At 39.4% G+C, this 27871-nt stretch overlaps 1 protein-coding gene across 1 annotated transcript in view; it reads left to right on the top strand.

The window, feature by feature from the left end:
* LOC133127101 (parapinopsin-like) overlaps positions 1-27871 on the top strand; it is a 72309-nt gene that overhangs the window by 16154 nt on the left and 28284 nt on the right. The window contains exons 2-3 of the mRNA XM_061239744.1: positions 13800-14128; positions 17323-17556. Coding sequence (XP_061095728.1) covers positions 13800-14128; positions 17323-17556 — 563 coding nt within the window. The remainder of the gene's footprint in view (positions 1-13799; positions 14129-17322; positions 17557-27871) is intronic.

Consider the following 27871-nt stretch of genomic DNA (forward strand, 5'->3'; position numbering starts at 1 on the left):
TAGCATAGAGCGGCCTTCTTGAAAGTTAAGCGGAGCGGCGTGGAGTCTAGAGCAGGTAGTCAGCAGGTCTCTTTACGATGACGGTGTGCGGCGCTTATATAGTTCCACATTAATTTAAAAAGATGCCATTCCATGATGGTGCCGGTGTCCCCGGTAACCACATTCTCTCGTCATCATTCATCAATCATTCATGTACTATTCAAATTCCCCCCTTGTCTAAATTAAACAGGTGGTAGTTCCCGCTAATCACCCTTCATAAATATCACCTGGTCCCCTTCACTTCCTGTTTGGTTGTGAGACCAGGATTGAACAGACCCAGGTAACCTTTTGTTTTATGTTTGTTTGTTGTTTTGTTTGTGTTGCATGTCTGTAACAGTGTTAGTCTCGTCGCGGCGCTAGTCCGTGACACCCATAACCAGGGATAAGTGCGCTGAAAGAGGGAAGTACAATTTCATCTACTACCTGTGCAACAAAGATAAGGACCAGTGCCCGGTTGCATAAAACACCTTAAGTGTAATTTCCCTTAAGCTTCCCTTAAATTTAAGAGAGTTGCACAACAAACCCGTAAGTGTCTCTTAAGGCTTTTCTGAAGTGAAATGTCAGAAACCCTTAAGTATTGCATTTTCCCTTAAGTAATCTGTTAAAATCCGTTACGTGTTGCATAAAACACCTTAACAACATTTTCCATTAGTAAAGTTTAAGGTTAAGCTACAGATTACCTTAAGTCTCGGTAAACAAAAGTTTTTTTTGGCCATTGGAGGAAGAAAATGACCCCAATTTTTCATGATAGAGAAAATGCTCTAGACAACATGGTGGTCAAAAAGTTCATTATTGAATATAGATTGGCACGTAGTTTATTTACGAGATCGCAAACAACCTGGAAGGCGAACTCAATCACCCAATATACCGTGTTACATATTTTAACATCCTCTTGAATAGTCTTCACGTATATATTTCTCGCGTTAATCTAATCTGGGCAGCACGGACGGTGCAGTGGGCAGCACTGCCGCCTCACAGCAAGGAGGTCCTGGGTTCGAATCTCGGTTGGCCAGGGCCTCTCTGTGTGGAGTTTGCATGTTCTCCCCGTGTTTGTGTGGGTTTCTTCCGGGTACTCCGGTTTCCTCCCACAGTCCAAAGACATGCAGGTCAGGCTGATTGGAGAGTCTAAATTGCCCGTGGGTATGAGTGTATGAGTGAATGGTGTGTGTGCCCAGCGATGGACTGGCGCCCTGTCCAGCCTTTCGCCCAATGTATGCTGGGTTAGGCTCCAGCCCCCCTGCGACCCTGTGCAGGATAAGAGGGTTAAGATAATGGATGGATGGAACAGTCGTAAACAACTTACGGTTCATTTTCTTTTTAAATGGTCAAATACAAATTATATTAGTAATTAATTTCATTAAAAGTTATTATGTTAAGTTATCAGAACACAAGATTTTGAAATGGTTTTCTTTCTGAAAACACAAGATATCATCGTTCAGGGCAACCACTGTTTATATCGATTCGATTACATTACCTTCCGGTAAAAAAGGTTTGGAAATTCAACCCAGAAACTATGTTTAAAGTGAGAGATAATGTCATAATGGTTGGCAAAAGACTGGAAATTCAACCCAAAAACTCAGTTTTAAAGAAGAGATAATGATTGGCAAAAGCCAAAAAAGACAGGAGATTCACAGAAGCACCAAGAACATTATATTGACCTATGCATTGACAAGGTTTCCAACACACAATGCATTAATACCTGCTATGGGTACTGTAACTATGGTGATCTACATCAAACAACATTCTAGTAATTTATGCTCTGAGGAAGATGAAAGAATATCGCTGTCACATTCAAGGTATGAATGATTTTTTCTTTAAAACATAGTTTTTGGGCTGAATATGCTATATCTTTAAGACAACACTAAGAAGGCTCAGTCTCAGTACCAGGCTTGTCAGACACTAGCACTGAGAGCTTATCATGAAAAGATCTGAGTGCTGCAGACATGCCTGTCACCTGTGCAGATAATGCGTTTCCCCAGTGAGCACTGTTGGAAGTTAGCAGAAGCACCAGCTGAATTCTGTGATGTAGATATAGCTGTGAATGCATCTTTTGCAATGTGGGGCTAAAGTACCTCTCCGGAGGCTGTTTTGTTTTACAGCATGCACAGAAAAATGACAGTTCACAATATTTGTAAAAAAGAAATGCTTACTTGCTCCTTTATGTTCAAGGCCACTCATATGTGCTGTAATCAAGCTCATTAAAATGAGTATAGAACGCCACAGAAGAAATACAATGGTATATGGTGTTACTTCCTTGTTTTGTTATCTTTGTTTTTTCTTGGGACACCGTTGCATGGGGCAAAGAAATAAGCTCAGTTATTACAGCAGAAAGGATTCCGATTCATGGACATGAGTGTGGCACACAGGTAATTATCAGATGATTCCTGAAGGATCACAGAGAGGTGCAAGGACTATCTCATGGTCTGTACAAAAAGCCTGGTGCCTCAATGGCTGTGTAATCCTCCAGAGCTACCCATCACATAACACACATTGAGCACAATTGGTGGGGGAGACACACGGCTCAGCATCGAACATAAACACTTGCCCAGGGACAGTGTGCATGGTGTGTGTATATATATATATATATATACAGTGGTGTGAAAAAGTGTTTGCCCCCTTCCTGATTTCTTATTCTTTTGCATGTTTGTCACACTAAAATGTTTCAGATCATCAAACAAATTTAAATATTAGTCAAAGACAACACAAGTAAACACAAAATGCAGTTTTTAAATGAAGGTGTTTATTATTAAGGGAGAAAAGAAATCCAAACCTACATGGCCCTGTGTGAAAAAGTGATTGCCCCCCCTGTTAAAACATAACTTAACTCTGGTTTATCAAACCTGAGTTCAATTTCTCTAGCCACACCCAGGCTTGATTACTGCCACACCTGTTCTCAATCAAGAAATCACTTAAATAGGACCTGCCTGACAAAGTGAAGTAGACCAAATGATCCTCAAAAGCTAGACATCATGCCGAGATCTAAAGAAATTCAGGAACAAATGAGAAAGAAAGTAATGAGATCTATCAGTCTGGAAAAGGTTATAAAGCCATTTCTAAAGCTTTGGGCCTCCAGCGAACCACAGTGAGAGCCATTATCCACAAATGGCGAAAACATGGAACAGTGGTGAACCTTCCCAGGAGTGGCCAGCCGACCAAAATTACCCCAAGAGCGCAGCGACAACTCATCCAAGAGGTCACAAAAGACCCCACAACAACATCAAAAGAACTGCAGGCCTCACTTGCCTCAGTTAAGGTCAGTGTTCATGACTCCACCATAAGAAAGAGACTGGGCAAAAAATGGCCTGCATGGCAGAGTTCCAAGACGAAAACCACTGCTGAGCAAAAAGAACATTAAGGCTCGTCTCAATTTTGCTAGAAAACATCTTGATGTTCCCCAAGACTTTTGGGAAAATACTCTGTGGTCTGACGAGACAAAAGTTGAACTTTTTGGAAGGTGTGTGTCCCATTACATCTGGCGTAAAAGTAACACCGCATTTCAGAAAAAGAACATCATACCAACAGTAAAATATGGTGGTGGTAGTGTGATGGTCTGGGGCTGTTTTGCTGCTTCAGGACCTGGAAGACTTGCTGTGATTAATGGAACCATGAATTCTGCTGTCTACCAAAAAATCCTGAAGGAGAATGTCCGGCCATCTGTTTGTGACCTCAAGCTGAAACGAAATTGGGTTCTGCAGCAGGACAATGATCCAAAACACACCAGCAAGTCCACCTCTGAATGGCTGAAGAAAAACAAAAGGAAGACTTTGGAGTGGCCTAGTCAAAGTCCTGACCTGAATCCTATTGAGATGCTGTGGCATGACCTTAAAAAGGCGGTTCATGCTCGAAAACCCTCCAATGTGGCTGAATTACAACAATTCTGCAAAGATGAGTGGGCCAAAATTCCTCCACAGCGCTGTAAGAGACTCATTGCAAGTTATCGCAAACGCTTGATTGCAGTTGTTGCTGCTAAGGGTGGCCCAACCAGTTATTAGGTTTAGGGGGCAATCACTTTTTCACACAGGGCCATGTAGGTTTGGATTTTTTTTCTCCCTTAATAATAAAAACTTTCATTTAAAAACTGCATTTTGTTTTTACTTGTGTTGTCTTTGACTAATATTTAAATTTGTTTGATCTGAAACATTTAAGTGTGACAAACATGCAAAAAAATAAGAGATCAGGAAGGGGGGCAAACACTTTTTCACACCACTGTGTATATATATATATATATATATATATATATATATATATATATACAGGAGGAAAGGACATCAGCTTCCTCTTGATCTTCTGGAGTGACTCACACATGCACCGACCTAGGTCAATGGGGGAGACGTACAGCTTGTAATTAAGCCCATACATTTACAGCAAATGTATGAAGGAAGCATTTAGGTTTTCTAGGTGATCCAGTCATGTGGCATGTGATATTTTCACCTGTGACAGTCGTTGCTGTGTTAGCGATTTGGCATTGCTAACACAGAAGTGGTTGTCTTTGTCTTGTGATTGAGAAGGAATAAAGTTTATGAGGTGGGTATAGTGATAGTGAAGACTTATTTAAAAAAATATATTCATGTGCAACAATCTCCATGACTTACTGTAGACACTTTCATGGAGTATTGCTAGCTATCTGTCACCTCTATTTACCATAAGACATTTATTAAAATGGGGGGACTATGTGTACAAGTCCTGTAATTTGAATGGTGAAACCAAAATGTATAAAAATACTATTTAATAAAAGCTGTCAATCTGCACTGTAAACAAATCTGTGGAAATGATGATGAAAGATGTATTTCTGCTGGTCTGAAAACAGGTCACATTGCTGGTTTAAATTAGCGATACAGTATGCAGTCTTCTTAATGTTGCCTCACAGTTGATTTGTGAACCATTAGTAGATGGGTGAGGATCATAAGTTACACACATGAAATGCAGGAATGCAAAGAATGTAGAGATAGGAAATTTGCTAGTTTTCAATCTCATGACATCATACAAATTGAATCAGAAAGCTAGCTGTAGTTGAAAAAAATCTTCTTTTTTTTTGGGAAAAACACAAAGTTATGCCTTATGTATAGGCCTATCTAATTTGATGGTAATAACTAAAATATATTAGGGTTCTCCTCAGAAATTTTCAACTGTGGTGCTCAGCCTCTTATGTGTTCAAAGTGGACAAAGGAGGGGGGATTGGTTATGTAGGATATTAAGCTTTTACACCTTACAATGGCAGCATATGCATTATTTTCATCATTTTATCAGCTACAAGATAAATTTGACCAGTGCAATATATTACAAATCCATACATTACATTATAATATTAATTCCCCACAATGAGAATCAAAGCCATTTTTGGGTGACTATCATTGAGTGATTGTGTATGCACAGTAATTAATCATAACTGTATTCCATAGTATAACTTTTTAACTCTTTATTGTGTCTCAATTGCAAATCACTTTTTTGACTCAATTAGCAGTTACTTTTCGCTTTTATCAAGAGAAATGTACAGTATTTCAATGCATACTTTTCATAGTGTATGTATTCCCCTGTTCAAACCCATCACCGTTGTGTTGTTAGCACAATGCTCTACAATTACATTCATGTCCCTAAGAGATAATAACAATATACACTGTACACTCTATAATATACTGTACACTCTACTGCAGGATCTATCAATTAATCACACTAAACATTTGTGAACAAGCTCTGCTGAAAGATATATAGCCACAAATAAGACAAGTTCGCTCTTTGAATCTTAAGCAGTCCAGTAGTGAGTACATGTTGAAGTACAATAGACAAATAGAGGGGTGTAGAAGTTGCCAAATATCTGTGCTTATACACCTTGATGGAGAGCAGACTGATATTAGCATTTGTGTTGATCAATTTAATTTCCTGTATTTAGAAGCTTTTGGTAAGTTTATGCAAACATTTTACTTAAAATGTTGTTTACTTTCATTTACTTATGCCATATATGTCAATCACATGTACTACCTATGTGCATATACCAACTGTATTGCTCATGTGGACAGAATAACTTATAACTGAATCTTAACAGATTCAGAATTCTCTCTTGGGTTTCCTTTTTCTCATGAAGGATATAGGATTCATGTATCTATCTGAGAAGGCTTTAGAGTAGTTATTTTACCAAGAGATTTTAAATATTTAATGTGTTGACATGCTTTCAGTCATGCCTTCATTTATTAATTTACTTATTTTCAAAAGTTATGGGATAAGATAGACAGTAAATGCAGACAGAGGGAGTTATTACTTAGCTGTGTCTGTCCACATCCTTGCCCCTGTGCCCTGTGTGAATTGGGTCTGAGCTCGATCAAACAGTTCAAAGAACAGGCTGTGGGGACGGGGAGAAGTGAAGTTCTGTATGTTTCACAAAGCAATGTTCCCAATGGTGATTCCTGTAGCTTCATCGCTGCCATTGATGAGATTCACTGATTATTGACCCTGTAGCCAGGAGAGGGATTTGGTGCCATTGAGGTATGGCGGACCACCAGGCCGTGACTGCCAATCGCCATGCCTCCCAGTGTCCGCCCCCAAACTCTGACCAACTGCCCCCTGAGATATCTAAATGCTTAAGAGTGAAGTTGCAAATGAAAAACAAACATTGAAACTTTACCATGTGAGAGATAATTTAGAATAAACATGATTAATGTTTTATAGCCATGGAACTTTATTGATTGAATTGACACATGAAAGCATGCAATGCAAGAAATGCAAGTATTAATATATTCATGCTTTTGGCAGGATTGAAAGGATTTGAAATCTATATGACTATGAATATTTCTTTCATTTGAATGATTTTGAATAAACTATAGCTCACAAGATTCAGAATGCGTATGATTACATTCATGCAGGCTTTCACCAATACAATCATTTCGGTGAAGTATCTTGTTATATACACGCATATTAGGCTCTGCTTCATAACACTGAAAATAATGAAAACAGTTCTTTTGTGCTTTTTGTTAATCTGAAACAGTGCTTTTCAAACCCTGCCCTGGGGACCAATGTATATTCTGTTTTTTGTTTTGCTAACCCATGTCTTAAGTGTTGTTTAAATGTGTTTCATTTCTTTCATTGTTTTTTTGGTTACACTTTATAAAGTTACATACTTACATAGCTGTCAACATGAATGAATGATGTTACAAATACATAAATTAAGCATGAATTTAACTTTTCATTAGTTAATGTTATTTGTTAACTACTAACTAATGTAGTGATTATGTGAACATGTATACATTAGCACACTACCGTATACACATATAATTAAACATTAATAAATATATTAACTGCTTTTTTCATTCCAATGTGAACTTACATTAACGAATGTAGTTGGTAACATTCATGATGATAATTAATGATGTTTGAATTCTGTTACTTCTCAGTAGTTACAGTAGTGGATTTCCCACATTGGTTAATGCCATTTCATGTAACATTATGGTAAAGTGCTACTTATTTTTGTTACTAAATCCATCCAACTCAGTCATTAATCAGAGTCTCAGTTATTTTCATGTAAAGGTTTGAAATAAATCACCGTAAGCGCATGGGACATTTATATTACATGTAAATAATCCATTAAAACATGAAAAACATTAAGAAAACATTAATTTAACATCTTGCTAAAATTATGGTATTACAATATAAGTTGGAATGAAAACCAGCAAACACAGGTTGGTGAACCACTGACCTAAAAAATGCAAGTCAGAATTTAAGCAAATTCACAAATGTAATAAAAATCAACAAATTGATTGCTTGCAATTTCCTGTGTGCTGTATATGTGTAAATTCCCTCCCACAAAACAAAAACAGTGGACAGTGCACATCTCCACCCTGGTGCTAAATGCAGAATTTAATTTCATATCCACAGGTTTTCCTGCTTTGAAAACATGAGGTACGCAGTCCATAACTCAACATACCTGGATGTGTGAGGAGCTAACTCTCATAGTTGTGGTATTTTCCCACCCTCTCTAAATTACCTTTAGCTTGAATCTGTGAAATATCTAGTTTTTGTTGCTAGGCTTATGCTGCCGTAATGAACATTCTGTACTGGCTGTTGAAATGTGGGCACTGAGGTGAGGCCGCAATTATATATGTACTGAGAAAAGTAAGAAGGCCCTGGGCCTGAACCCTGGCCAAATCCACCCTGTGTGGAACCAGCACACAGCCCAAAGACATATAGGTCAGGCCAATCAGAAAGTCCAAATTGCTTGTTGTCATGAGTATGTAAGTGAATGGTGTGTGTTCCGCGCAATCGATCAGTGACCCACCCAGGGTTTACCCCCATTTAAAAAACACCGGGATAGGCCCCAGGCCCCCTACAACCCCAACCGGGGACAAGCAGGCCACAGAAGGGATGGATGGTGCCCAGTTGAACAGAAAATCCCAGAAACCCCACTCCAAAAAAGATACCCACAGTGTGGTCATTCTTCTGATCAAAAGTTGTTACACAGCACGACTATCCATAACAGAGAGATGCCATCCTATAGTAAAACAAGTAAAGTGCAGGAAGAAGCACAGTAATGCTGTAATGCTTTGTTATATAATGCACTGTTGTGACATTAGCGCAAATGCACAGAACTGGAATTGCTAGTTCCAGCTGCCAAGAACATTATATTTATCACCTGAGCCAGACGATTAACTATTTTGCCACAACAGATACTGTTGAACTGTTTTAAATGAACATTCCATTTAATTAGCCAGCAATGCCTTTTTAATATAAATGGATGTGACTAGCTGATTAGCTGCTGACCTGGGTTTTTTTTAGGGAAAGAACAAATATTAGATTGATTAAAGAGCATTATAACAGTGAAATGATTGTCAACTTTTGTTCTCTCTGTGTCATCTCTGTCGGCACTACCTTTTCAAACTGTTAGCTAACGTTTGCCATATTGAACGCACTTCAGGTTTGGTAGTTTCTTGGTCTGCAGTAAACCTATTTGCATCAATATGGGTTGGATGCTGCAATTGGGGGTCAGTAGATGCTGTGTAAGCTTGGTGATCAATCATGCATTAAATATTGCTTCAATATATACACTCAGTGTTTTTCAGGTTGACTTGTACTTGTAAGTGAATTTGACCGTGGAATTCTCTAGCCTTGTAGATAATGGTGCGAAAAACAATCAGTGAGCAGCAGTTTTGTGGCCAAACAGTTTTGTTTGAGGTTTGAGAGGGCCAGACTGGTTCAAGCTAACAGGAAGATGACAGTAACTAAAATAACCGACAGTGGTATGCTGAAGAGCCCCTCTGAACACACAACACGTCAAACCTTGAAGTGAATGGGCTACAGCAGCAGAAGACCAATGAGTCTAAAAAATAAGTATGATGAATATCAAATGTGGTGCTGCCTCAGCCAGTGTTCTTTGTTGATCCTCCTGAAAGTGCCTTCTCCCTTAACATGGTGGCTTCTCTTTCTGTGTAAGAGATCTTTATCCGGAATGCCACTGCTTTAGCCCTTGCTTTAATTGTGGCAGCACTAGCTGATGACCTGTTAGACCTAACTGATGTATAGTAAGCCTGTGAAATTGTTTCAAAGGTTATCTGAATTTGTGAGGCTGAGATTGAGGCTCTTCCATGCTGTTGCCACTGTAACCATTATGCAACCATAAGGCTGGAGGTTGGTTTAAATTGTCTTCACCCACTGTCTAAACATCCTTTTACAGTTCTGCCCTTGTAATTGTGTGCTTAATAAGGCAATGGCAGATAGCTAGCAAGAATGAAGCTCCAGCCCACATGTCTTTTTTGGTTGGATTAAAAGGTTTTGAACATTTGCTGCCCACTAAGGGCAACACAAAGCATTGTTATATTATTATTTAAATATCTGGGTACATACTGTTGTTCATGATGATGTCTATCTTAACAGATACTCCAAGACCTGTTGAATTTTTCGCATTTGAAACAAATGAAGACCACCCGCCATATTTAAAAATGCATGGCATCTAATCCTACATCAGTTTCACCCTTCTTCCCTCCATTGGAATTACATGGTACTGCATGTGGAGAAGCTTATGGAGGAATAGATCCCATGCATTTTGAAATATGGCAGGTGGTCTTTATTTTTTTTAAATAGAAAAAATTCAAATCAAAGAATTTTGGTCTGAAAAATCGGAACAATTACAAAGATCTTGACTTGATTTTCTTTTTTCATGGTAATAAATTAATTAGGGCCAACTCAAATGATCAGTTTAATTTACCTAGTGTTTAATGCCTGTGCCTATGTGACATGATTTCTAAGCTTTAAAATCAACTCAACATACTTTTAGTGTAAAAATGTTATAGCCACGGTGTGTTTACTTAACCCTCTGGGGTCTGAGGGCAAAATGAGGAAAACTGGTGACTGTGCCATGCTGTGACATTTGTGTCATTTTAATCACCTTTATATACAGTGATTCCAAAGTGTTTCATATCTTTATTTTCAGCACAAATTCTACTCTAGCTACAATAATATGGCAACAGTAAGTAGGTCAGAATCATATGTTGGTTGTAAATTGCTCTAGAATCACACAAATTGTAAATAGTAGTTTTGAAAACATGAATGTTGTAAAAACACATACTAATCAATTGTAACAACATTTTAGGATCACTGAAATTTGTTCATCTAGGTCTTGGGTAAATTACAAAAATGTAGTGTTGTCACTATTTTTCAACACCAGTTGATTATGGGAGGGTAATGACCTTTCTTCAATTAATATTTGTGATATGCGGTCCTGCCACACATTGGCAATTTCTGGTTCGTTCCTTTGAAAAAGGCCACCAATCCTGCTGATCGGGGTAGACTAGCTCTGTGAACCTTTGTGGGAGAGACTGTAGATTATTGATAACTTCAACTTGTGTATGACCATATTTTTGTTTGACTAATGAGTCTCACCTAGCCCTTTTGATTTGTTTACTGTTCCAGTACTGTGTATGACCGTTGCCTCGTTTGTTTTCGACTTTGATTCTTGCCTAGCCCGTTTGGAACTGTTTGCTGATTTTGACCCTTGCATCCCTTACGACTCTGATTCCTGCCCAGCCTGTTTTGATCTGTTTGCCCCAGTGCCTCACTCATGCTCGACCCTGTTTGCCCACCCTGACTGTTACTTTGATTTGCCCCTCTGCTCTCCATATAGTGACTCTGGTAAAGTTACAGTGTCTACAGCTGGATTGTATCCTTCCAATGGGACACTGTTTGTTATTTTTCTTTGTTATTTTTCCTGGGAGGCAATCCTGGGTGGAGACTTGATCTCTGTTGGGGGTTGGCTGCACGGTCCTTCGAGCTCGGTGAGTCTTGGAAGACTAGCTCAAGATTATTTAGATTTTTTTAGGCAGACAGGACCGGAGTTACTTGTCGGTCTGCAGTGTTCGTTTCGTTCCCCCTCCCCGTTCTACACTCCATCTCCCGATCATTTACCCTGTCATGGCCTGACCCTAGACCGGGTCATAACATCAGTTCCTGGAGTTTTATTTTCTAGCTACCTCGGAAAAGGCAGGTGGGACATCAAGGCTCTGGATGGTGGGTAGAGTTGGCAGCTCTTAGTTTAGTCCCTGATGAAGGAGTATCCATCAGTGCTTCTAAGAGGGTAGGTTCTTTGGCCATGGATGGTCTTCACAGCATCATAAACCTTTGCATAGGATTATATTGCATGTGCTTTGAAGATCCACCTCTCATTTTGCAGATGTTGCAGGGCACATTGACCCCCCCAACCAAACACACCTTGTATGACATATACAGACATGTTTTAACTTGAAGACCAAAACTTGGGGCTACTGAATGACTCATCCTGTCTAGCATGTGGATTGACTGTGCAGTATGGTATTGAATCTGGACCTTGCTGGTGCCAACTATGGCTGTCAGCTCCACAGCAGCAGCTGACATTGCATGCTTGGAAGTAGAGCAGTGGAGGCTGGTGACTTCCAGAATTGAGGAGGCCATTTTTTTCCGCTTGCTCACTTCACTCGCGATGGAATGTTCCCTGTTCTCTTATCTGTCTTTGTGCTGGCCAAAGGCATACTATTTGGAGTGTAAGCTACAGTCAGAAAGTTCTGGCTGATGAAATTCATTGTGCAGAGCTTAGCCTTGTGTCTTCCTGAAGAAATGACATTGCTGTAAGTCTATGAGCCTGCCTGATAATTAAGCTGAGAAATGACATTTGGATGTAATATAAATGCCAAGTGAACATGTGTAAAAGGCAGGAATTTTAATTATGTAGTTAAAAACAATTTTGTTTAGCTTACATTTTTCATTCTTCTACAGCTTCAACATGTAATCACCAATTTAATCAAGTTTAGCATATAAAAAAGATAAGATAACACTTTCTTTATCATATGTAGTTTTATTCAATATATTCAATATAAAATATGTAAAAATATGGTTCCAGTTGGCTTTATCTAACGTTAACGTTATCCACTAGAGGGCAGCACTCTATTCGTATTTAGAGTGAATTTCCTCACAGAGCAACAATTCGGTAATTTGATATGGAAGATTATTAAATTGACTTGTAATAAAACGAAATGGACTACATTAAAAATAAAACTGTTCAATAAATCCCAAATGGTGTCTAACATGACCTATTGAATGTCATTCTCACTCCCTAGTATCTGGAATCTGCATATCTCCAGCCCAAGATCTCAAATTGCGCTAGAATCTCGCCGACTTCCGAGGTAGTTTTAAGCAAAAGTGTTTGGCCAAATGAGCTATAAACTCCAGGGATGATAGCCAAATTATAGATAAATTTCCTGAAAAGCACAAGTTGATAGGACACTCGTAGCCACTATGGCGAGTGTTTGTTTGACTGAAGTGACTAGCGAATTCTCAAAATGGCTTCTGTGTTGAATAGAAAGGAAAGGATAGTTGATTCCAAATGAACCAGTAGCATGTGATTGGACGAACAAAATGTCAATCTTTGCCCTGGACACAATGCATGGTGAGGCCAGGCCTCCGTTGCCCACCCATTTTCAGTGATCTGGCCAATCACATATTGGCATGAAAAAAAATGCATCACATTGACTTCTATGAGAATCTCATTTCCTAGGGGAGGCCTGGCCTGGCCTGGCCTCCCTTAATACAAACTGATAGGGAAATCTGGCCTGTTGCTTTACAATTGCAATATTGGGTTTTAGCCATGGGAAAATTTAGATTTATGAACAAAACTAAAATAATATGAATATAAAAAATAAAAAATATGTTTTTTGTTAAAATAAATAAATAAAATAAATATATTTATTGTTTTTTTTAAATCTCTCTCTTCTCTCAAATTATTGGGGAGGCCAGGCCTCCTCCACCTCTATGGAGGAGCCTCCACTGAAGTAGAGCATATGTCATATGCACTTACAGGAATCAAGAGCAGTGGTTTCAGGACTTATTTTCCATATACTATTAAAGAATCTCTACATTGCAGCTTGCAGTGGATGATTGATAAAGCTGTTAATAGTTAACCATTTTATTATGCTTGTTGTAATATTGACAACGAGCATGTTATGGAAGTAGTCTGCACTTGGTCTTGGTTAACATAATTAGCGGTTATTTGATGTTTCCTGTATCCTTGCTGATCCTTGCTGGTTTGCTGTTAACATAAGCAGTAATGCTTATGTTAAACATGTGCATGTTCTTCTACATTGAAAGTCTCTCTTGATAAGAAAAATGTCAAAATAAATGTAATGAATGTATTAAGCTATTGGATCTCCATCTGAGGGTGGTAATTTCAGGGTGCCTTGAGGTGACAAGTTTGAGATTGTGGGATACATCCAGAAGAGGACTATGGTTAACTATCATGATTTTTCTCCCTGCAGGCATCGTGTCTCTCATCTCCTTGGCTGTACTGTCATACGAGCGCTATTGCACAATGATTGGCCCCACCCAGGCAGATGGCACCAACTACAGGAAGGTTGGCGTGGGGATTGCAATTTCTTGGGGTTACTCCATAGCGTGGACGGTACCCCCGCTTTTTGGCTGGAGCAAGTATGGCCCCGAAGGTCCTGGGACAACCTGCTCTGTGGACTGGGCCACCAAAACTGCCAACAACATCTCCTACATCTTATGCCTCTTCACCTTCTGTCTTATCCTCCCCTTCTTGGTCATTGTCTTCAGCTATGGAAAGCTTCTGCATGGCATCAAACAGGTACTATAAGTTTTAACTTGTACTTAATTACTTAATGGTGTATTATTTAAGGTTTTTCAACAGTTGAGTATGAGAGCTTGCGTTTGAATTGATTGAAAATTGCAACTTTGAACAGGCATATTTCTTGCCCTGTTTGACCTACAGCCATGAAAATGTGTGTGCGGACGTCATTCCCCATGATAAACAAATTTGCCTTGAGGACATCTAAGTGCAGCCTCCTTAGATTTTAAACCATTTAGAATTTTGTAAAAAACACAAAAAATGCTACTCCTAGAAATTGCCTTTTTTCCTTGAAATAGGGCACAACTAATCTAAAGCACAATATCCCAATCTTACTAAAAGTCTGTATCTCAAAAAAAAGACACTACCAGCCAATAAAATCTACAGAGGGCATGTTCTTTCCTAAACATGGGTACAACTTTGTAAGTGTTTGCCCTAATGCCATCAAACTTGGTAGTCCAATCACTAGGTATACTAACAGGCTACAGTATAACTTGTGGCCTAATTAAACAAAATGGTAGTGCTAGAAAGCTAATTGCCATGTTGATTTTTCAGAAACGTAACAATATATGTAATTTGTTAGTCGGGCACCGTAAATGGCCAGTGGTGGAATATGAAGCTGATTAGCTACATGGTGATGTTATAAAAAGGTAAAATGTTTCCGGAAAATGCTTAAAATGTTACTGATCCTGTATGATTTAACAACATTATATGTTTTGTGACACCGCCATCACGGTGTCACAAAAAGTTCTGTAATGATGGAATGTCACTTCAAGGTCACTCTGATTGACCACATGGTAGCGCAGATGTTGCCCTGTTTCATATACGTTGCTTAAACAATCTAGGATCATGTCACATTATCTGATTAATTAAATTTGGGCTTACTCCATTTCATAAACAAACTACGATCGGGTTAACTAAGCCACATACATGAAACAGGGCACTGTTGTTGCGAAAACAATGGCATGGATGCAAATAAACCAACTTGTGGCCCGAATACAGACTGGTGCGACTTAAGACAAAGAAACTGTTTTAGTTCCCTGTCTCAGCTCCCAAGACAAATGTTGGATCTAATGTTATACTCACAGGCAGGATCAACCTAAATAATTTAACAGAACCACTGGCAGCTGGCAACAAATTTTCTGAGAGGACAAAGTGTTTGCTGTTTATTTTGAATCACAGTGGGAAATAAAATCAATTTATCTCCTTTAAACTGTGACATGCACCAGTCTTATCTATGATAAATAAGTAGTCGGGGAGAGAACAAAACAAGAAGATTAAGATTATATTGCATCCCTTTTGCTGTATTTTTTCCACACAACATTACTCATATGTATTGCATTCCTCTACTGAAGCAAAAAATAAATCTATAGGCTTAAGACTTGTTAATTACTTTGTGTGCATGCAATTGCTAGTTAATGGGAAGAAACATGCAGTGCCATGAAAACATATTTGCTGAGATACACAAACCACCCTGTTTGAGTATCTCAGTGCTCAATGAGTGTATATAATGACTGCAAACAGGCAGACAGATACACAAAGAAGGACAAACAAGCAGGTATTCAGCAACAAAGACTGTCGGTGGACAGGTGAAGCCAGACTGTTGCAGACACACAGAGAAGCAAAATTGTGACAAAGCAAAATTGTGCTTAAAGTATAATTTCAGAAAATAAGTTGTTCTCTGGCTTTTGTGCAATGAAGTTACTACTCTGAAGCCAATGCTCCCGAGAGCAAAATATGTTCCAAGTCTTAACAAGCCATGCCACAGTTGAGAGATCAGTGGTGTCTGGTCTCCACAATACAGTGTGTACCACTTTTGAGAAAGCTGAGCTAGTTCCATGAATGTGAGGGCAGTACAATGACAGATTTCATATTTTTTATTACCAGCGTCCATGAAACGTATTGCTGAAATTGGATGTAGAGGAAAGATTTATATTAGTGTAAAATTTAATTTGCAGTCATTAAATTGAATCAAAGAAGTAATTGAATTCCCCCCCAGCCCCAGCCTCAAAGAAATTGGCTTTACTAGCATAGCAATAACCCATTACAAATCTATCTTTCAGAATATAATTATGATTGCATGTACTGTACTAATTTAATGTTTTCTTGTGCTTGTTTGATTGCAATGAACAGCAGAATGTAAACCCGATAATATCCATCTATCTTTGGTAATAATTGGGACACAACATTGTAGACGTGAATTTATAAAGCTCTTGGAAAAAAGGGGGCATGCTCTAGCTACATATCATGTACAATGCCGAACACTCACCTTGTGTTGCGTGTTTCCAGCAATCATTCAGCAATCATTCATTTGCTAAACCAGGGGTCATCAACCCTGTTCCTGGATATCTACTGTCCTGTTGGTTTTCACCCCAACCTCTGCAAAGCACACCTCATTCAACAGCTAACGATCCTGTTGAGCTGCTAATTAGTAGAATCAGGTGTGCCAAATTTGGCTTGGAATGAAAACCTACAGGATGGTAGATCTCCAGGAACAGGGTTGGTGACCAATGTGCTAAACAGTGTGAAGAAAAAAAACCTATATAAGTGAAAGTGAAACTAAGTGAAAGTAGGGGTTAAGGTCAAATGTTGATTTCGTACACAAAACAAAAATAAAGCAGCAGTAATGCTAGTTCTTCAATTCCCAATTGGTTCTACTGTACTTACAGTACAATTAAAAACACTGCATACACATTGTAAACAGTACATAGACCCATTGCTATCAAAAGCTGCTGCACTGATAAGCCATAATATCTGCTCTGTGTATGACCAGATTCACTGCTGGTACTTAATTAAACTAGAGAAAATGGGAGTCAGTCGGACAGCCACAAATCACCACAAAGCATTTGAGAGGCTTATTTCTCACTAGATACACACCTGATGAATGTGCTTGATGCTGAATGCTGACATTGCTGGTGTCACATTGATTTCGTGCTTTTGAATGAGTGAATATAAAAAATGGATATGTCCCGATAACTAAGTGCATGTGCATTAATTTATATATTTCAGAGTGTGGGGAGTAGAGGAGGCTAGACATGTATCACTCATGTGCCACACCTTCCTGTTTCCCCTTTATTTTCCTTGAACCTTCCTTTCTCCTGCCCCTCTCCACACTACCACTACCCTTTTACCCCCCTTACTTCCCTTTAAACCACTTTATTACCCCCATCTTACCCCCCGTTGCTGTCCTCAAGGTAAGCAGGATCAACATAGCCATCAGCCGCAAGAGGGAGCAGCATGTGCTCGTCATGGTGATCACCATGGTGATCTGCTTCCTGCTGTGCTGGCTGCCCTATGGCATCATGGCGCTCCTGGCAACATTCAGTCGTCCAGGCCTGGTCACCCCTGAAGTCAGCGTCATCCCCTCTATACTGGCCAAGTTCAGCACTTTCATCAACCCCATCATTTACATCTTTATGAACAAGCAGGTGAGAGCCCATTGGGGGAATCAGTGAACGGGGCTTTTATTTGATTGTGTGTTTGATATGTTATTTTAGTCCAGGTGACCTAAGCGGAATAGTTTTGTACTTGTTTTTAAATGTAGGATATATTGATAAAACTGAAAATGAGATAAAGACTAAAACACAATATACTGTCTACTAAATATTAGTTAACTCATCAATTGATTATCTTTTTAAAGTAATCCACTCAGCTCTGGTAGTTAAATTATAATCAAAGGTACTAAATACAATTTCTGATCACAAGTATAACTGATGTTATTTCCTATAAACCTTTGTTTTAATATACTATATAATAAAAAAATATTATAATAATATTTAATAATTAAAATCAGAAAAGAGGATAAGGGAGAGTTACAAAACATGCAGGCATTCTTGTCAGTACTACAGAGAAAATACTGTGTAGTGAAAATGGTTATTTCTGCTTTATACTTAAGGCATTTGGATTCCAAATCAAAAGCTGAATATGAGACAAATCAGCTTGTATTCCATGGTATTTACATGCATAAACAGTGGAGTCCAGAATTATTGGCGGTAGAATTTTCGATCACTATGGTGACAGGGTGCATCGTTTGAAAGCGTTAAAACTTAAGGTTCTATCTCTATAACCCATTTTAAGATGTCATTGCTTTATCGACAACAGTTCCTTATTTTGTGGGTGACAAAACAAGCAACGCCTTTTCTGCATTTTGGAAATCCACATACTACAGAGAATAAGCTAATGTCAGTGTACCTTTCATGCCAAGAGTCCAGTGAACCAAATGCATAATTGTTTCTAATTAAAAAAATTAATAAAAACTATAAAAATGTATATAATTTCATTGTTTACTTAATTTTATGGATGAAGTAATACAATGAAGTACAGTCCCCTCAAAAAGTATTGGAACAGCAAGGTCAATTTCCTTGTTTTTGCTATACACACATGATGTACATGAGATGACAGATCTGAATTTGAACTTTTATATAGAGTTTTTAAACAACTTAGAACATATCACCTTTTATATCAGACCACCCAATTTTTAGGTGAGTAAAACTATTGGAACATGTGACTGACAGGTGTTTATTGTTGCAATAATAAACACAATACAATAGAGTAGCCAATAGTTCTGAATGGCTACTCTTGGTTTTAGATTTTGATTTTGTGTTAGAATCAATAAACCAACCTGAAGACCAGAAAGCCATCTTTGCACAGGCATTTGGGTAGCTTGTACAACAACTTGGAATGTCCTGAAAAAGAAAGAAACCAGAACTGGAAGACCAAGAAAAACAACAGCAGTTGATGACAGAAACATTGTGAGAGCTGTGAACAAAACCCCCAAAACAGTGACATAAACAATCTCCACAGGGCAGGGGTGAAAAAGACTTTGAGAGCAGCAATATAGAGGCTATACCAGAAGATGCAAACTCATCAGTTGTAATTTGCAGAGATGTGCAGAGATGAGCCACAAAGGTTCTGGAACAAAGTTTTATGGACTTATGAGACCAAGATTAACCTCTACCAAAATGATGGGAAGGCTACCGTGTGGAGAAAAAAGGGATCTGCTGATGATCCAAACCATAAAAGCTGATGATCCAAACCATGTACGTAACTCATAATGGCAGCAGTAGAATGAATTCAGAAGTCTACAAAAACGTTCTGTCTTCCAACTTACTTGCAATGCCTACATCTAAATAGAGGACTTCCTTTGAGGACTCTCTTGTCTCGACTGAATCAGACAGTGAAAACACTTTTGACTCCACAGTAGAGGGCATTTTCAGTGAAGTGACCCCATTTTATATAGGGTGAGCGTCTAAATACATTCTGTAAATATTTTCATATTATTCAGTAACCTTATAAATAAGGAGCCAGCCTGCTTTTGAAATATGAATACAGTATATTAGTATTCAAGATGTTATTATCTTTATTATCCTTATCCTTTATGATCTTCTCAACCTGTAGCTGTCTGAGGAGAGAGCAAGGAGAGGGAGGGGGAGGGTGACAGGCGGGGGGAAGTGCAAACACTTGTTTTCAAGATAAAAAGTTTTGTTTTTAAAATATTTCCACTATTTTAACTAAATGAAAGATACTTAACCCCTTAGGTATCACCCCTTTTCTTAACAAGAGCTTGAAAATGAAATTCCCAAACTAAAATGGCTACTATTCTTGAACCCTCTTGACTAAATGCATAATCCTGGTGTCTTCTGAAAGGTAACCCTTTGGCTTTGTTTTCCAAGAGTCAGAATTACTGAATGTATTACTAAGCTCAAACACACAGTGGAAGTCTGTTTACAATATTTTAGTTTTTGAGTGGATAAAGATTATTGTGGTGGTGCCTGGTGCACTTGGAGCCACAGCCAAAATGCTGGACAAATCCCCTTTCAAATTTGATGACAATATATTGATGACAATATAGTGAGCACATGGAAGCTAAATTATATGGGTCTTATGATGTGTAAAATACTGCATTTTGCTTACCAAAGGAAACACTTTTTATCCTGAAAAAAAGTGTTTGCACTTCCCCCTGCCTGCCACCCTCCCCTACCCCTCCCTCTCCAGACTTGTGTCTGCCCATGTAGCATTCCCCAAAAAAATGCCTGAAGCACTATACTCTTAAGCAACACATCTGTCTCAGTTTATTACATAAATGAAATAATGCAGATAATACAAAAATCACTAACATACCGTAAATCAGCATGTGACCAGCGAACACACTCCCGTCAAGATCCCCGGACCGCTAACTCTCATGGCAATCTGTGAGAGAGGCAATGCACCTCATTCAATACACTGGGCTCATATGGACTATCGGCACATTTCAAAATAAATAACGTTGAAACAAAACTGCCACATGCCTTGCTATCGATCGAGTCAGTCAGCCTAAAGTAGCTGGCGCCTAGGCTACCAGTACCAACCACCAACTAAGGTTACTTACTTCAATTCAGCTACTTCACCATTTTAGGAGCTAAAATGTATTCATTGACATGATCATTAAAACACTGTACTTACAAGTATGATTGATTTCTTTATTAACCCCGACCAGAGAGTGCAGTAAGACTAGAAACTAGCTTCACTCCATACAAAGTGCTGCCATTCATGCTTTGAAATGTATGGGCCGTGTCTATATAATTGTACACAAATCAGTATCAACCCAGAACATACCCCTGTATATACCCTATGACTATAGTTTGTACCTGGTCACAATAAGAGAAAAAATGTATCTTCCCAATCCTGATTTTTAATTTTGTTTCAATCACTCATCTACCTATAACATCTAGTATTTATGCAGCTGTTTTTACTTCAGTTCTTGTAACAATTTTGGAAGGGTTCCATTCCATGCTTCGTGATTTACCCCCGCTGAAGTAGCAACAGTTGAGTCGTAATAAATGTAGCTTTACTAGACTATCCAGTTAGCTAGCTAGTGTTAAACTGTTAAGCTGTCACAATGCGTAAACTATGGGCTGATATAAAGCAGAAAATAAATACTCTAATAATGATTGCAATTTACAATGTTTCATATCACCAGTAAACTCAAACAGTTGTCAAAATGCCAGAATAAACACAATAAACAAAAGTTTCATTATCTGATCACAGATAATGAATCCAATTACTCATACAACACTCATATTCAGAAATACTTGTTACAGGTACTGGTTTGAAACGAATACTCGGCTCACCCGTCCTATTTACAGTTGTGTTAATACAAAATTGCAGTACAACATCAGTAACATAGGTAAATATATTACTTAATTAGATGTAGTAGTGTAATAGAAAAACAACAGACCCAACTGTCATGACATGCACGCTGCTTGTTCTGAGTTATTGACTGAAAATAATAATAGCAGTGTGGAGTTCAGTTAGAGAATTAATTCATTCTTTGAAAAAACAGGTGTCATTAATTGTCAATTATTAAGAAAGAAGTATATTTCCTTCTGAATTGCTAAGTAAAATGGGCCTTTCCAAACATTGTTTGGAGGAACAACGTCATTTGATTGGAGAGGGGAAAACGTATAAAGAAGTGCAGGAAATTATAGGATGCTCAGCTTAAATGATCTCAAATGTTTTAAAATGTTAACAAAGACCCGAAAAACGCCGTAGTAAATGAGCAACTACTGTTAAAATGGATTGAAGAATAGTCAGAATGGCGAAGATTCAGCCATTCATCAGCTCCAGAAAGATCAAAGATGATCTACAATTACCTGTAAGTGCTGTTACAGTCAGAGGATGTTTGATCGAAGCTAAGCTATCAGCAAGAAGCCCCCGTAAAGCACCATTGTTGAATGTGCAGAATCCGTTAAAATTGGCCAAGGAACATATCAACATATCTCCCAAAGAGAAATGGTGCAACATTCTGTGAACTGATGAGAGAAAATTTGTGGTCTAGTGGTCATCGACAGTACATCGGACGACCCCTGGGTACTGAATTCAAGCCACAGTATAATGTGAAGGCAGTGAAGCATGGTGGCACAAAAATCATGGTATGTTTTTCATTCTACGGTGTTGGGTTCGTATACCAGGGATCATGGATCAGTTTGAATATATTCATTGATGAAAATGCCCTCTATTGTGAAGCCAAAGGTGTTTTCACTGTAGAATACTCGAGAGGCTCGAGAGATTCCTTGGAAGTCCCCCAAAGGAAGTCCTCTATTTAGATGTAGGCATTTCAAATTTGGTGTAAAGCTTCAACCTTTTTGAGCGTAAAATCTCAGCCAAATCTCAGCCAATGCTGTGTTGTTTTATGAAAGCCTAACAAACTATACACCGTTGGAAGCATAAAATGTCATTAGCTAAAAACTGGATGACAGCTCAGAGAAGCTTGAATATGGACTCTTCTTGTTCCAGAGAACACAAGTTTTACTGTAGCTGATTGCGTATGAATGGGGAGAACACTTATGCTTAGCAACTGCATTACGGTTACTGGTCCCAGAACTTTGGACGTGAGCTCATGGTGTTCCAGAGTGCCGATACAAAGTGTAGATAATCGCATTCCTATGTACAAATACTTTTGTAGAAGTAGGCAACAGCGAAAGGGACAACAATGATACAATGATAATTTATCCTGAGAAATTCTTAGTAAATAAGGGACATTCTATTGACATTTCTCCGAGTTAGCACATTTAAAAAATTTACCCTTGCCTTTAAAATTTTGTTTTGATGCAGAAAATTTGCAATTTAATTGATTCTCGTTTATTGGCTTGAACAATTTAGTAGTGCACATAGGTCTGAGCAAAACAATATTTGCATGGTGTTGGGTGGGCAAGGAGGGCCATATCTGTCTGCTTTTTTAAATTAGCCCAGTCATTGATTTAGTAAATCATGTTTTCGCTGCATTTCTTGGTAAGTTCACAGTGGAACAGTTGAATACTCATCTCTGTCCCAAATGAAAATTTTTATTGTGGTCTAATCCACAACATGTGGATCCATTAATGTTTTCAGCTAATTAGCTAATGTGTCTAGTATAATTAATCACAACAAAAACCTGCATTGTGAGATGTCTCGTGTTTCAATGATGGCATTAGAGACAGAACCTGCAATTAAAGGCATGCTGATACCCTAATCTAGGTATCTATGAATTACCTCCTGCAGACTTTCTCTCCAAAAAGACACCATTGTTCTCTTAGATGGGCTAGTTCTAGTGTGTGTTAGAAGTTGGATTGTTGAAGAATTTTATTTTTTATTTTGGGGGTGGTTCCTTGGTTGTGAGTCTTCTGGCTTGTTTACTTTGTTCATGTGGTGCTGAAAGTAGAAGAGGGTGTCAGGTTCAGTGTTTTTCATTGTGTATTATGTCTAAGTGCTTAGCGTTTCAGTTTATTATTACCCTCTGTGCACACCGTAGTCTGTTTCCTGGTTGTTCCATTCATTCATTTGATTCACCTGTGTCCCACTTCCTGATTGTTTCCTGCACCTGATTGTCATTTCCCTCTTGTTACCAGTGTATATAAACCCCTCTGTTTGTGTAGTACGTTGCCAGATTGTTATGTGTCCCAACCATGCGCAACAGTGTTTATTGCGGATTGATTTCTGTTACGGCCTGTTTTTTCTTAGACTTCCGCCGCTGTTTTGTTTTGACCCGTAGTTTCGTGACCCGTTTTGGATATTTGACGAGAGAGAGAGAGAGAGAGAGAGAGAGAGAGAGAGAGAGAGAGAGAGAGAGAGAGAGAGAGAGAGAGAGAGAGAGAGAGAGAGAGAGAGAGAGAGAGAGAGAGAGAGAGAGAGAGAGAGAGAGAGAGAGAGAGAGAGAGAGAGAGAGAGAGAGAGAGAGAGAGAGAGAGGTTTGCTCTCTCTCTCTCCTCCCCGCTCCTGTAAATAAAAAAATTTTTTGTATCTCCCTGTCCTGGGCTCTTCTGTCCTCCCCTCCCTGGGGTGTGTCACGGCGTGTCATATATGCATATATCATGTATGTCTCATAATATTCAATTAGAGCACAGTTAATTTTGTAAAAAAGCTTCATGCCTCTTAAGTCATCAAATCTATTGTTTAGTGTTTATGATGATGTGAACACCATTTTCTTACAGTACACAGTGTAGGCACTGTGTTTGCCACATTTGTTTGTATTTGGAGATATATAATTTGCCACGACAACCACATCAAAAGCAGTTGCATTACATTTCATTACATTTCATTCTGTTCTAAAACAACTTATGTACACACATAAAATGATGAAGAAATGAAGACTTCTTGGAGCAGTTTAGTCTGGCCATCAAAGAAGAAGTCTGTAATTTCCTGTATGTCATTTTCAGTCTTCAATTCCTCCCAGCCCGTAACTATGGAAACTGTGAGTTGAGGCGACTTGAAGACTTAAAATGCTGTACAGATACAAGTACGTCTGTCTGTCAGCCCTGACAGAAAGAGAACACCTCCTGGTGGAAGGTGAGTAAATGGTGTATTCTTTATTTTTTTTTGTGCATCTTGAGTAAACTTGAAATTGTCAAGCCAACTAGCAGATGTCCATGCTGAATGTAGCTATCAGAAATATCACATCAGCAAGCCTGGAACATCATAATACAGAGTGTAATCCCAACAGATTCCAACAGACAGAAATGGGATCACTGCCAGGTATCCAGAGTCTTAACAAACCGCAGCCTATTCTCTTGTAAGTCCGCACCCAGCTGCTGTCGGAAAACATTTATCTGGCTTAACCTAGATACACAGTACAACCCTTACAAGCAGGGGTGGAACTTTATCATTTTTGGTACTAGGCCTTTCGACAAAATGTTACTCCTACTCTTGATGAAGAGTTATTTGCTGTCAACTCTTTGGTGGTGGTGGAATATTAGAAAACAGATGCATTTTGTAGCAATTAATGTCGCTATGAATACAAACATAATAGATGACGATAGATAACAAGTCTTGCCTGTTAAAGCATTTGCGCTACAGAACAGTGTTGAATAGCGAATTCAAATTCATTAACAGCAGCATTACCAACCGCCCAACAAGCTAGTGCTCTCTGTTTTTACTGGCCATTCATCTAAACCACTGGCCTCGGGCAATTGGACAACCTTAACTTCCAGCCCTACTTACACGTGTGATAATGCGGAGGGGTCTGAATGCAAAATGAGTGCAGCGCTGAAGTTTTGTGACAGCCCAGGCATGCTGCACATGTCCTGCAGCTGAAATGTGCCGGGATTCTGCCTGCATCAGGAGTTGGTGTCAAGAGATTGCATTGACCTTTAAGACAGAAACCATGGGACATCTCAACCGCATCCACCTCCCACACCCTTGTTTATAATTGGCCTGAAAATCCAAGTGACCTCACCTAATTTTATACAGTTCTAACACTGCCAGGTAATTGCCTTCCTGTCAGATTTTACAGCTCATTAATTCTAACTTGGTTTTGGAGAGTCAGGAATTTGTAATGCATCACAGACATATATCGAATTGAAAAATACTGTACAGTTTAACTGTCAGATCTGATTCTAGGGATCATTACTGTAATTTACGGGGGGGCGGGGTTCACCACACTTAGAGCATACTGGTGTCAATTTGTATGAATATAGTCCTTTAGACAGCTTTTTGCTTTTGTTACAGTACATTATTACTGTACATTATATTAATGTGTGTTCAAGGTTTTAGATATTCAGAAAAAAAAGCTCCTTCTGAAAGATGTAAGGTCAGTGCATGTAAAAAAAGATGAGCTTAAAAGCTTAAAATAAATTGATACTTTTGTTATTCATGCAATCACGTTAACAAGCAGTCTTCTCTAGGAAATGTATTTCACCACCAAAGGACCGTAGACAGGGGCGGTTCTAGGGCCTGGCTATTGGGCTATAGCCACAGGTCTCTTTTTCTTTAGCCACAGCTCTATTTTACTGCCAAATTATTTAAAGATTATATTACATACATATTGTGCAATGAATGAACATATACAGCCACTGCATCTCTGGTGTCAAGTCAACGTAGCTAACGTTATCCCCACGTCTTGCTAATGCGCGAATATCAAAGCCAAGCCATGTTCCATCCTGTAAATTACAAAATACTACAGCATTGGCATGTTAGGCGTTGAAACAGATGCATAAAAGGAGAGGCACCTGATACCTTATTTAGCTGATGCTTTCATTCAAAGCAACTTACAGTTGATTAGAAAAAACAGGGGATAATGCCCCCTGGATCAATACAAGGTTAAGCTGTTTGCTCAAGGGCCAAACAGTTGTGCGGATCTTAACGTGTTGACATCGGGGCTTGACCCACCAACCTTCTAGGCACCGAGTCATGTACCTTAGCCACCAGGCTACAAGGTGCCCCACTATAGTGGGTCAGTTATTTATTTATTTTTTTTAAAAGATATTTTTTAGGCCTTTTTCAGCTTTATTGGACAGTATATAGTATAGAGAGACAGGAAGAATGGGAGCGAAAGAGAGGGGAAGACATGCGACAAATGTTGGACGTTGCGGCTCGCAATGAGCATGCGGTCAGTGCTCTACAGGCTGCGCCACCAAGACACCCCAGGGGTCAGTTATGTTTTTGACCTGTGTTAATTCCAGAGGTCGAGGTGGACTGGTTAAGATCAGTGGTACTGTTGTACGGGGCAACATTGGTTCAGGCGGTTAGAGCTGTCCTCTGGCAGTTGGAGGTTTGCCGGTTCAATTCCGCTCTGGGTGTATTGAAGTGTCACTGAGCAAGACACCTAACCTCCAAGAATGCTCCTGATCAGCTTGTTGGTGCCCTGTATGGCAGCCAATCGCCGTTGGTGTGTGAGTGTGTCTATGAATGAGTGAATGAAAAAGCATCGATTCCATTGATGTATCCATGACGTATCAGGCAATTCCATGACATATCAGGCAATTTTGGCTGACAATCTGGTGGAAAAAACAGTCTGTTTGATTACAAAATATTTTACCTGGTGGCAGACAGTATAAGCTTTCCAATGGTGTATGGGATCTACAATTGTAAAACTAACACTGCAACTGGGGGCTGAGCATAACCTGAAGAATATTTTCTAGACTATGACTTGCAATATTGTATGGGTGAGAGCTGTGGTGTGGATCCAAGTGCAGGATTTGGATAATAAAACCAAATCTAATACCAAAGCAAAAACCTAAAAGAACCAAACACACACAGGGATAAAGTAAGGGGCGGTGAAGGAACTTGTAGAACACAAGTGGCTTAAAGTCTCCACAGGTAACTCAAGACAAAGATGCAAAGCACAAAAAAAATGGAACTTGGGTACATAGTATATACGTTGGGGAACACCTGAAATAAATGACATACGAGGCAGGAGGGAGCAGGGCTGACAAACTCAGCAGCAGCAAGGGAGCCCAAGGAGATCCTTACCTTGATGAGCGGCAGTGGATGGTCGCCCAGAGAGCCATGAAAAGTGGGGAGCAGGAGCGGGGAGCAGGGAGGGTGGATGGAATCAAGGAACTGGAGACACTGGGGCTCGGATCGCGTTTACTGGAGACACTGGGGCTTGGGTCACTAGAGAGACTGGGGCGCAGTATGCTGGTGAGACTGGGAGAGACTGGGGCTCAGTACGCTGGAGAGACTGGGGCTCAGTACGCTGGAGAGACTGGGGCTCAGGTCACTAGAGAGACTGGGGCGCAGTACGCTGGAGAGAATGGGCCTCAGTACGCTGGAGAGAATGGGCCTCAGTACGCTGGAGAGAATGGGGCTCAGTACGCTGGAGAGAATGGGGCTCAGTACGCTGGAGAGAATGGGGCTCAGTACGCTGGAAAAATTGGGGCTCAGGACACTAGAGAGAATGGGGCGCAGTACACTGGAGAGAATGGGGCTCAGGTCACTAGAGAGACTGGGGTGCCGTACGTTGGGAGAGACTGGGGCTCAGTACGCTGGAGAGAATGGGGCTCAGGTCAC

The sequence above is a fragment of the Conger conger genome, chromosome 4 (assembly GCF_963514075.1).
Source record: "Conger conger chromosome 4, fConCon1.1, whole genome shotgun sequence".
Classification (NCBI taxonomy): domain Eukaryota; kingdom Metazoa; phylum Chordata; class Actinopteri; order Anguilliformes; family Congridae; genus Conger; species Conger conger.